General features: G+C 39.8%; 1 protein-coding gene across 1 annotated transcript in view; it reads left to right on the top strand.

Moving 5' to 3' along the window:
• LOC121857293 (SR-related and CTD-associated factor 4-like) overlaps window positions 1-12,863 on the top strand; it is a 70,879-nt gene that overhangs the window by 11,931 nt on the left and 46,085 nt on the right. Inside the window, 1 exon segment of the mRNA XM_042353282.1 lies at window positions 11,246-11,407. Within this exon segment, the coding sequence (XP_042209216.1) occupies window positions 11,246-11,407 (162 nt within the window).

Below are 12,863 nucleotides of genomic sequence, written 5' to 3'. Positions count from 1 at the left end.
GGCCTAAAAACTAATTTCTGGAAAGCACAATCAAGTCAATAAAGGCAGAATTTGTATCATTTGGATGTTATAAATGGGAAAATCAGAGGTTGATGTAGAGTGGCTGTCGCAATCCCAATATCCTTTATACCTGGGGAGTGAAACCTACCCCAAGTTATTATCAAATAAAGGAACAAATAGGGAACACGGCAATAATTATCCCCACAAAAACCTACTCAACTAAATGTACTTGAATAAGTATGAACAAGTTGAAATAAGTAAGTCACAAAAGGGAAGATAATTATTTAATTCAATTTATGTTCTAAAGGGAGTAATGACTAGCAAACATGAATTTAAGGGTATAAGTAATTGTATATTAAAATAAGAGTGATGCCGGAAGGGTGAAAATATACCGTTAAGGAGTTAGACCAAACGAATATTACTTAACATAACTATATTACATAGACATACAATATATATACATACAACAATCCCTACAAAATAGTTATTTCCTACCAAACAGGAGATTCCTTACCACCAGGATCCCTTCCTAGGCCTAACTAAACGTGTCACTAACACCTTATACCACTAGGGCATTGCAGAAGACTGGACAAAGCACTAGACAAGGGTCAAGGCTAGAGAAAGAATGGACACGTCTACCCTATGCCACGGTTTTTCGCAACTGGGGAAGCGTGGGGCACGCCGTGGAGGAGAGCGTCTCATATCACGTGATCCAGGACATTTGCTGGATAGTTTATATAATTAATTAATACTACTCTTGATTTGACTTAACAGAGTAAGACAATGATGCATATTAATAACATACATAAATATACAATTAACCTAAGTAACTAAGAACAATAATAATATAATTAGTACAATTAACAAGTTAATAGCTTGTGTGAAATGTAGGCGTAAACATATGCCTCACGCTATGCGAGTTCCCGAGCGCTCAGGCATGTGACACCTCCCCCAAAAAAGTGAGCTTACAACTAACTGGAAGCAAAAATGGATATACAGCTACACAGTGAAAGTAATAGCTAACACAATCGGTTTAAATCAATATGAAGCAAAATAATTCATAATATAAACACAAGGTACTCAATGACAATATAACAAAAAATAATTTGCAGATAGACATAGTTACTAAATAATCAGACTCGAGAAAGTGCATCAGCCAACACGTTCTCTTTTCCGTTGATATGGGAAATGTTCAAGTTATAGGGCTGAAGTGATAGAGCCCACCTCAAAAGTCTTTGGTTGGTATGTTTCATCTTGTCAACAAAAGTAAGTGGGTTATGATCAGTGAACACTTGAACGGGATAAGCAGTGCTGTCAATATATACGTTGAAGTTTTCTAGTGCCATGATCAGTGATAAAGCCTCCTTTTCAATGGTGGCATAGTTTCTTTGATATTTGTTAAATTTTCTAGAAAAATAGCACAGCGGATGAAGCACTTGATCACTCTCACCCTCTTGCAGAAGCACAGCACCGGCTCCAATTTCACTGGCGTCGACATGGAGAGTGAACTGTTTCTGGAGGTCAGGTGCAAGTAGTACAGGAGCATTTGCCAGCAGGGATTTAAGATTCTCAAAAGATTCCTGGCAAGCCGTAGTCCACTTGAAGGTTTTCTTGCCACTCAGCAGGTCAGTCATGGGAGAGGCAACGGAGGAGAAGTTTGGACAAAAACGGCGGTAGTACCCCGCCATACCCAGCAACCTCATCACACTCTTCTTATCGCCTGGCACTGGATACTGTTGAATTGCCTCAATTTTGGCTGCTATAGGCTGGACTTCCCCTTGTCCGACCACATGCCCCAAGAAAGTGACGTGGGCATGGCCGAACTCAGTTTTGATGAGGTTCACCGTTAGCTTGCTTGCAGCTAGTACGGAGAAAAGGGCTTGTAGACGACTCGTGTGATCTTCCCAGGAACTGCTGAAGACGATGAGGTCGTCTAGGTAACAGCGGACACCTTCCAGACCAGACGTGATGAAATTCATGAGGCGTTGAAAGGTTGCAGGGGCGTTCCGCATACCAAACGGAAGGACTGTGAATTGGTACAACCCCTCAGGAGTGACAAAAGCAGAGATGGCCCTGGAGCGTTCAGTCAGTCTTATCTGGTAGTAGCCCTGGAGGAGATCCAACTTGGTCACGTACCTTGCCTGTCCAAGATCGTCGATCACGTCGTCGATGCGTGGCAAGGGATAACCATCGGGTTCAGTGACAGCATTCACCTTGCGATAATCCACACACAGCCGCATTGACCCATTCGGCTTTGGAACTAGAACAACAGGGGATGCCCATGGACTGATGCTGGGTTCGACGAGGCCTAGCTCTTGAAGACGCTGTACCTCGGCTCGCACACACTCCCGCTTAAAGGCATTAAGACGGTAGGGACGCTGTCGGATTGGCTTGGCTCCCCTGGTCTCAACGTCATGCTCCAGCACTGAACAGGAGAGTGGGTAATCACCAACTATAATAAGATACTCCTGTAATAGAGACTTTATATTATTGGCTTGGTCACTAGAGAGATGGCACAACTTAGCACTGGGGTCCTCCAAGATAGTCGAGTTTTCAACTTTTACACTAGACCCATTCATTATTTCAGAAAAACACTGATCTTTATCATCCTTACACTCTGGCACAATGATACAAGTTGGCAAGGATTGATCAACACAAGCAACTGCTTTTCCCAGGGTTTCGTTACGAACATGATATGACTTTAAAAGATTGACATGGATAAGGCGTTTTTTCTTACGCCGTTCAGGGGTGCTAATCACATAATTCACGGACTCCTGTTTTTCTAGTACTTCATATGGACCACTGTATTTGGATTTTAAAGGGTGATCATGTAAGGGCAGGAAGGCCAACACCTGCTCCCCCACTTGGAATTCTCTAGGTTTTGCCTGATGGGCCTTATCAAAATGCAGTTTCATTTTCACCTGAGCACACCTTAAGTTGGACTGGGCAAGTTCTACAGCCAGACGCAACTTCTCCTTGAATTGGACCACATATGAAGCTAAGGGCGTCGCGCTCTGATCACTCAACCAACACTCTTTTAACACCTTAAGAGGCCCTCGCGCCTCATGTCCATAGACGAGCTGGAAGGGCGAGAATCCTAGCGACTCTTGTTTACTGTCCCGAACAGCAAACAAAAGCAGGTCAACTCCCTCGTCCCAATCCTTCCCAGTCTCCAGACAGAAGGTGCGCAACATGAGTTTTAGTGTCTGGTGAAATCTCTCTACCACCCCCTGTGACTGAGGGTGATAGGCCGAAGACCTCAACTGCCGGACTCCCAGGGTTTGCATTACCTGATTAAACAACCGGGAAGTAAAATTGGAACCCTGATCTGACTGCACCACTGTAGGAAGGCCTACTTGAGTGAAGAAGTGGGTTAAGGCTTTGATAACATTCTTCGCTGTGCTGCGGCGCAAGGGAATGGCTTCAGGATAACGGGTTGCACAATCAATAATGGTTAGCAAGAACTGATGACCATGAGGGGTCTTAGGTAAGGGACCGACACAATCTATGACCACCTTACTAAAGGGCTCTTCAATGACTGGGATAGGCTGCAGAGGGAATGGTTTAACACTGGGGTTCGGTTTCCCCGCTACCTGACCATCATGGCAAGTGCGACAGTAAGAGCTGACGTCTTTCTTCATCCTAGGCCAAAAGAACTGGGATAAAATTTTTGCATAGGTCTTCCTAACTCCTAAATGACCACCCACCCCATCATGAGCGATACTAAGTACGTCCTGCCGCAAAGGTTTGGGAATAACAACTTGATGAACTTACCAAGGGTGATTGGCAGGAGAATTGGAGGGACGGAACTTCCGCATTAATACACCAGATCTAGTGTAGTAGCAATTTGATTCTTGCTCAGCTTCTGTCTCAGTAACTGACCTATTGAGAAAACCTACTAGCTCAGGATCCCCTGCTTGTAGCTCAATAAACTTACTCCTAGTGATGGGAGAGGAACCAAAACTAGTGACATCTGGGTTCCTATCTCCATCAGAACTAACCTGGAGGTTATCTGGTTGTGGGGAATCCTCAAAAAATTCACTGAGACTAAGATCAGTATGGTCCGGCTGGATAAGATTATCCTCGGACTTCTCACAGTCCTGGAGGGAAACTTCATCAACTTCACTAGTCTCTTCTACCTCTGTACTGCGGCTCATGCTACGGGGCACAGCACACGCAGGGAACAACCCTGGAAAGTCTACTTCTAACTGCACAGTATTATTCTCGGCAGTGGGACAAGATGAGATCACAACATTAGGGAACATCATGTCGCCAACGAGGTCATTTCCTATCAATAGAGAGACCCCTTCTACAGGTAAGCTATCTACTACTCCTAACGTGACATAGCCTGACTTTATGGATGACCACAGGTACACTTGACAAAGGGGAATACGCGACCCACTGGTCAAACCGTTCACAAGCACCCAGCTACCAGTATAGCATGAATCCAGGAATGGAGCAGCTTCTTTAGTAACAAGAGATAAGGCTGAGCCTGTGTCTCTCAAGAGTTTAACAGAAGTGGGTTGACTGAATTGATCCAAAGCTAAGGAACCAGGAGAACAAAATGGTTCAAAGGTTGATATCATAGAAGAGGGGGAAGCATCCAGGGCAACAGTCTGACTGAGGGCAGTGACACAGGGCTCCAATAATTTCTCCGATTGCTCGGCCACCCTGACCAAAAGAGCGGGGGATCCTTGGTGAGAGGAATTTCTTTTCTTTAACTTGAGACAGTCGCTGATGACATGTCCTGGCTTCTTACAGTACCTGCAACTAGAGTTTCTCTCACCAGTAGGAGTAGATCCACCTGTCCCATGGACCATGGGCTCACCCGGGGTAGATGATGCAGAACCTGAGGGTCGGGTCGGTATGACAAGAGGCAGGGACCCCGATGTAGATGTTGGTGTGGGCCGCTTGAAGGAAGTGAAGGACTGGGACATGGGAGCATAAGACCTGGAATTTACATTTCTATTAGCTAAGGAATAATGGTCAGCCACTGGACCAGCATCAGCCAGGGTACAGATACCTCTCTGATCCAAGTGTGCTCGAATGTCGCCTGGGATACACTTTCTAACCTCCTCTAGCAGGATTAGTTCAACAAGCATGTCATGTTCTACATGGGCAGACTCACTTTCAATCCACCTCCGACAAAGGACCTGTTTCTGCCTGAAGAACTCCACAAATGTTTGTTTGTCAGTCTTCCGGCAGTTACGGAACTGTTGCTGGTAGGCTTCAGGAACAAGTTTATAAGCGCTCAAAACCGCGGACTTAAGAAGGGCATAGTCTAGACATTGATCCTCAGAGAGGGCAGAAAACACATCTAATGCTTTACCAGTGAAAGATCTATAAATAAGTTGAGACCATTGAGAAACAGGCCACTTGTTAAGTCGGGCAATTTTCTCAAAAAGAGAGAAGAATTTGTCTGGTTCTTCCTCATTAAATTTAGGAACACTGTTGAGACATTTGTCTACACTGAATGTTGAAGTATTACTACCCTGAGCCAAACCTCGTTGTTTGAGAGTTTCCAGCTCCACCTCGAGTCTCTTGAGTTCAACTTGTAAGGCCAAATTACTTGGTGTAACAATTTCCTCTGAATTTCCCGACGGTTGGGCTATGATTTCATTGTCAATAAGGTAGTTGAGGACAGCCTCTTCTAACCTAGCCTTATTCATGGAAGAGCGGCCTTCTACTTCATAATAAGCAGTGAGGGATTGCCACTCTGCCTTAGTAAGCCCCTTCAGTACTTCGGCTGAAGGCGAAACCAAAAAGCTTTCCAGGTCAAACATGTTGAACTCAAAATCAAGTAGCGAAAAAAAGTAACCGTGGCAGCTAAGCTAACTAGCTAGCTAATTAATAATATTAAAATGCAATCAACTGTGAAACACAGCAAGGGATTAACCAAACACCTGGTACACAAGATAAGGGTTAACTCACCAGTAGCTTAAGCAATAACAGGAGCAATATAAATGAACACTGTGAACACAGCAACTTGCATCCAAAAATACTTAGGGATGAAACAACACCTGGCGAGTAACAACACTTGATATGACACAACAATGGTGGTTAGTTCCCGGACACAGGCCCCCACTTGTCGCGATCCCACTACCCTTTATACCTGGGGAGTGAAACCTACCCCAAGTTATTAACAAATAAAGGAACAAATAGGGAACACAGCAATAATTATCCCCACAAAAACCTACTCAACTAAATGTACTTGAATAAGTATGAACAAGTTGAAATAAGTAAGTCACAAAAGGGAAGATAATTAATTAATTCAATTTATGTTCTAAAGGGAGTACTGACTAGCAAACAAGAATTTAAGGGAATAAGTAATTGTATATTAAAATAAGAGTGATGCCGGAAGGGTGAAAATATACCGTTAAGGAGTTAGACCAAACGAATATTACTTAACATAACTATATTACATAGACATACAATATATATACATACAACAATCCCTACAAAATAGTTATTTCCTACCAAACAGGAGATTCCTTACCACCAGGATCCCTTCCTAGGCCTAACTAAACGTGTCACTAACACCTTATACCTCTAGGGCATTGCAGAAGACTGGACAAAGCACTAGACAAGGGTCAAGGCTAGAGAAAGAATGGACACGTCTACCTTATGCCACGGTTTTTCGCAACTGGGGAAGCGTGGGGCACGCCGTGGAGGAGAGCGTCTCATATCACGTGATCCAGGACATTGCTGGATAGTTTATATAATTAATTAATACTACTCTTGATTTGACTGAACAGAGTAAGACAATGATGCATATTAATAACATACATAAATATACAATTAACCTAAGTAACTAAGAACAATAATAATATAATAAGTATAATTAACAAGTTAATAGCTTGTGTGAAATGTAGGCGTGAACATATGCCTCACGCTATGCGAGTTCCCGAGCGCTCAGGCACGTGACAGTGGCCAGTCTATATTGTTATTTTTTCCATTAGTTTATGTATTTGAATTTGGCTTAATTTTTCCAGTCTATATTACTCGTAAAATACAAGATCTTACTTAACAATATTGTAATGTTAACAGTACCGTTATGAAGCAAGTTTGTTGATCGTTGCTATAAATAAAAGATTAAACGTCTAATTATAATACCGTACTGTAATAGCTAGTACAGTACAGTATATAATTTTGATTTTGATCTAATATGTTTGTGCTTAAAAATTTGGTGTATGTTTTAAACCAAACTTATCAGTGATTGACTCAAAATTAGTTTTTTAATGAATTTGTAAAAACTTGGATGCAATATGCATCATTCTTATGCTAGCATAAGTATTTTGGGTGATGAAATATATGTTATCTGTATCAGAGTGTTAGTAAAAGAAAAGCCTGGGCACCATAGATGACGAATTGTTTTATGAGGAACATACTGTACTGTACTGTACTGTACTATGCTGTACTATGCTGTACTGTGTTATACTGTACTATACTGTACTGTACTGTACTGTACTATGCTGTACTATGCTGTACTGTGTTATACTGTACTATACTGTACTGTACTGTACTGTACTTATGCTGTACTATGCTGTACTGTGTTATACTGTACTATACTGTACTGTACTGTACTGTACTGTACTATGCTGTACTGTGTTATACTGTACTATACTATACTGTACTGTACTGTACTATGCTGTACTATGCTGTACTGTGTTATACTGTACTATACTGTACTGTACTGTACTGTACTTATGCTGTACTAAACTGTACTGTGTTATACTGTACTATACTGTACTGTATTGTACTGTTCTGTACTGTACTGTATTATACTGTACTGTACTGTACTCTGCTGTACTGTACTGTACTATGCTGTACTGTACTGTGCTGTACTGTACTGTACTTTACTGTACTATGCTGTACTGTACAGTACTGTACTGTACTGTACTGAACTATGCTGTATGCTGTACAGTACTGTACTGTACTATACTATACTATAATGTACTGTACTGTACTATGCTGTACTGTACTGTGATGTACTGTACTGTGATGTACTGTACTATACTGTACTGTACTATACTGTACTATGCTGTACTGTACTGTACTGTACCATGCTGTACTGTACTGTACTGTACTATGCTGTACTGTACTTTACTGTACTATGCTGTACTGTACTGTACTATACTGTATTGTACTGTACTGTACTATGCTGTACTGTACTATGCTGTACTCTACTGTACTCTACTGTACTCTACTGTACTGTACTGTACTGTACTATACTATACTATACTATACTATGCTGTACTGTACTGTGCTGTACTGTACTATGCTGTACTGTACTATGCTGTACTGTACTAAACTGTACTGTGTTATACTGTACTGTACTATACTCTTCTGTACTATACTCTTCTGTACTATACTGTATTTTTTTTTATTTTTTTTTATTTATTTATTTATTGGGCACCCCCCTACATCCTTGTGTAAGGTGAAGCGCAGAAGCGCTTACAGCCTTTATGTCTCATGAGTTAAGGGCGTTGAAGCCTGAAGTCAAGGGCGTTGAAGCTTGAAGAGTCAGTGGTTTATGTCATCAAGTTATTGGAAGCTCCAACAACTTTCCCTGAATACGATTTTGCAACTTTCGACTTACACCAGGTACCTACTTTACTGCTAGGTGAACAGGGACTAATGGGGGCTAGAAAGTAAGTCCAAACAACTTCCACCAGCCCGGGAATCGAACCCGTGACATCTCGCTTGCGAGGCAAGAACGATACTGCTTCTACCACCGGTCCCCCTATACTGTACTGTACTGTGCTGTACTGTACTGTACTGTACTGTACTGTGCTGTACTGTACTGTACTGTACTGTACTGTGCTGTACTGTGCAGTACTGTACTGTGCTGTACTGTTCTGTACTGTGCAGTACTGTGCTGTACTGTACTGTACTGTACTGTACTGTACTGTACTGTACACAATGAAGTAAATGATGTAAACCACTTGATAGATCTGCTCCAGTAAACATATCTTGCTGTGCTGGAAGAAAATTCATTTTTGGTGACCATAGAACTCTGCAGATACCTCAAACTGGGTGGTACCAAAGTTGCCAAAAATCATTAAAATGTTTACAAAATATAAAACTTTGATACTCAATCCCTTGGTTGGCACAGGATTATATACTTTACTGCAGTGTTAGTTACAAAGGATGTTTGCTTGTTCCTCTTGCTACAGATTAGTGAAGATAGGTTGACTTGTCTTTTAATCTGTACAGTGTAGATTTTTTAATTCTTAATCATTGATATTTCTCCTAGAGGATCAATCCATATGAAATCATCACGCCTAAAATCCGCGATCTTCTCGGGTCTGGTAATGACCACGGGATGTACAGCACTTGATAAGGGAACATCTTGGGGGGGGGGGGAAGTCCACATTTTTATTTTACTGTATCTAATTAATGGGATGCAACTAATTAGACTTTCTAATTTTACACACGGTTATGGTAAGCGACTCTTCTTTAGAATATTGCCATTTTTTATTTACTGTACACTCAACACAGATGATAGCAGTTTGAGCTTTTCCCCATCTAGTTATTATATGTCTTATTTGTGTCACTTATGTTACTTGTATATTATTTGTAATTCGAAACCCATTCCCCAAATATGTAACTGTATATTTTCAGCCTTCTGGCTGCCAAGCTCTTTCAATAAACCGTTAATTATTATTTATTATTATTATATTGGTGAGATATTAAAGCATTAGAAGCTCTGTTAAAGTATTGTAACCTCGGAGGTGTACAAGAAGGGCCGCTACCTGACAGATGTATTTTTGTTTATTGTGTAAACTAAAAAATATTTCAAAATCCACAAAATTTTGTTTTCTTAATTTTTGTTGTTGTAGAATTGTTCAAATAAGAGCAATGATCTGTACTTATGTTTTCTAGGAATGTTTGTAGAATAATTTAAAATTTTTGGTCATAGGAAAATTATGAAATATACTGTACGTATATTGAAGTTGTAGCCTGGTCTCAAGGGAGTGTTTTGGTACAACGGAAAATGATGCCATAGGGCGATTGTAGTGGTGATTATGAGAAAAGAAAGAACATTACTTTACACACCACAACAAAGACTAATATTCACAGAGAAACACTGAGAAAGCTGATAGAAGCAGTTAGAAACACAGCAGTACAAACACTCAAGCACTGGGAAACATTTTTTTTAACAGCTGTTTACATGGGGATCACTGACAAGCTTCTAGTGTAATCACATGATAACTGGGTCTAAAGGACAGTTTGGGTAAAACTATCCTATGGTTTTTCCTACTTTTATTTGCTTAACACCACACAATTTGATTCAACTCAGAGAGAAACAGTACACTAAGTCACCCAGGATAACTAGACCATTTGGCTTTGGGTTTTGCCTGAAGAAAAAAAATCGGAATCAGTCCTCCATTTTTTCATTTGAATAAAATAGTTATGAAAAATTGTGTCATTCCATCACTTCTCAATATTTTCAGAAATTTTTTTTTCCTTAAGTGAGAACCTGTCTAGCTGTTCACTTCTGGTTTGTGAGAAAACAAAATTTGGCAAAGAAAACGTGTTTGTATTTTCACTTTCATCTGTTTTTGGGTGGTAAACTGATTGTACTCAAAGCCTAGTTTTGGTGAAAAATATGAACTGAATTTTGGTTTCTCTGAGAGTACAGTACAGTACATTACAATACAGTACAGTACAGTACAGTACAGTACATTACAATACAGTACAGTACAGTACCAGCATAATTGTGCAGAGGGATGTTGCATCTGGGTTGACACATCACTCACCTTGTGTCTTAAGGGTCAGTGGTTTGTGTGTGTGTCAGTGTCAGCCACACTGCCTCATTTAAGGTGTGCAGTACTGTACTCCATTACAGCCTTTTCATTTTTTCATGAGATGATGTATGAAGTGAAAGCCATTTGATCTATACAACAGTACAATTTATTATGAAAATGCATCAAGTTTACAGAAGGTCTTGAGGAACACTAGTTGTAATAACATGGATTTACTTGGATACAGAATAGTATACAATTTCCAATAATTGGTCCCTCTCAGGAGATTTATGGAGTAAACTATAACACATAATGCAATCATAGCTTATTACTCTTATGAGAGAGAGATGAGAATTCTTATATTTTTTCCAGAACATAAAGTGTACTGTAGTGCTTCCCATAAGAGTATTACAGGTATGTATAATAATATATAAAATTGTATTGATAATTCACAATTTGACTATACAATATACATAATGTATACATATCCTTTGCAGTGCAAAACAGAGTACAAGATTCCAGGCCTGTATGTAATAGACAGCATAGTGCGACAGAGCCGACACCAATTTGGCATTGAAAAAGACGTATTTGCTCCCAGATTTGCCAAGAACATCCTTGTAACTTTTTTCTACTTGTTCAAGTGCCCTCAGGAGGATAAGGTTAGTACTTAATATTATTATGATTTATGTAAAATAGTTTTGGGTATGTTAGACATTACCTAGTACAGGACAATAAAGTGCAGTAGAGTACTGTACAATAAAGTGCAGTAGAGTACTGTACTGTACAGTGCTGTACAGTACAATAAAGTACAGTGCAGTACAGTACAATAAAGTACAGTAGAGTACTGTACAGTACAATAAAGTGCAGTAGAGTACTGTACTGTACAGTAAAGTACCATGCAGTACAGTACCATGGAGTACAGTACAACAAAGTACAGTTTAGTACAATAAAGTACAGTGCAGTACAGTACAATAAAGTACAGTACAGTGCAGTACAGTACAATAAAGTGCAGTAGAGTACTGTACTGTACAGTGCTGTACAGTACAGTAAAGTACCATACAGTACAGTACAGTAAAGTACCATACAGTACAGTACAATATCATAAAGTACACTACAATAAAGTACAGTACAGTACAGTACAATACAATAAAGTACAGTGCAATAGAGTACTGTACAGTACAGTAAAGTACCATGCAGTACAGTACCATGGAGTACAGTACAACAAAGTACAGTTTAGTACAATAAAGTACAGTACAGTGTAGTACAGTACAGTACAATAAAGTACAGTACAGTGTAGTACAGTACAGTACAATAAAGTACAGTACAATAGAGTACAGTACAATACAGTACAGTACAATAAAGTACAGTACAATACAATAAAGTACAGTACAGTGTAGTACAGTACAGTACAATAAAGTACAGTACAATAGAGTACAATACAGTACAGTACAGTACAGTAGAATACTGCACTGTACAGTACAATAAAGTACCATGCAGTACAGTACTGTACAGTACTGTATAGTACAGTACCATACAGTACAGTAAATTACAGTGCAGTTCAGTAAAATAGAGTACAGTACAGCAAAGTACAGTACCACAGTACAATACAGTACAGTTCCATACAGTACAGTAAAGTACAGGTACAATAAAGTACAGTACAGTGCAGTAGAATACTGTACTGTACAGTAAAGTACCATACAGTACAGTACTGTACAGTCTTTACTGTACAGTACTGTATAGTACAGTACCATACAGTACAGTAAATTACAGTGCAGTTCAGTAAAGTAAAGTACAGTACAGCAAAATACAGTACCATACAGTACAATACAGTACAGTAAAGTACAGTACAGGTACAATACAGTACAGTACAGTGTAGTACAGTACAATAAAGAACAGTACAGTGCAGCAAAGTTCTGTACAGTAAAGTACAGTACAGTGCAGTAGAGTACTGTACTGTGCTGTACAGTACAGTAAAGTACCATGCAGTACACTACAACAAAGTAAAGTACAGTACAATAAAGTTCAATACAGTACAGTACAATAAAGAACAGTACAGTGTAGTACAGTACAATAAAGTACAGTACAGTGTAGTACAGTACAATAAAGTAAAGTACA

Source organism: Homarus americanus, unplaced genomic scaffold, assembly GCF_018991925.1.
Source record: "Homarus americanus isolate GMGI-L3 unplaced genomic scaffold, GMGI_Hamer_2.0 scaffold20465, whole genome shotgun sequence".
Taxonomy (NCBI): domain Eukaryota; kingdom Metazoa; phylum Arthropoda; class Malacostraca; order Decapoda; family Nephropidae; genus Homarus; species Homarus americanus.
This window is presented reverse-complemented; position numbering and strand designations above follow the sequence as displayed.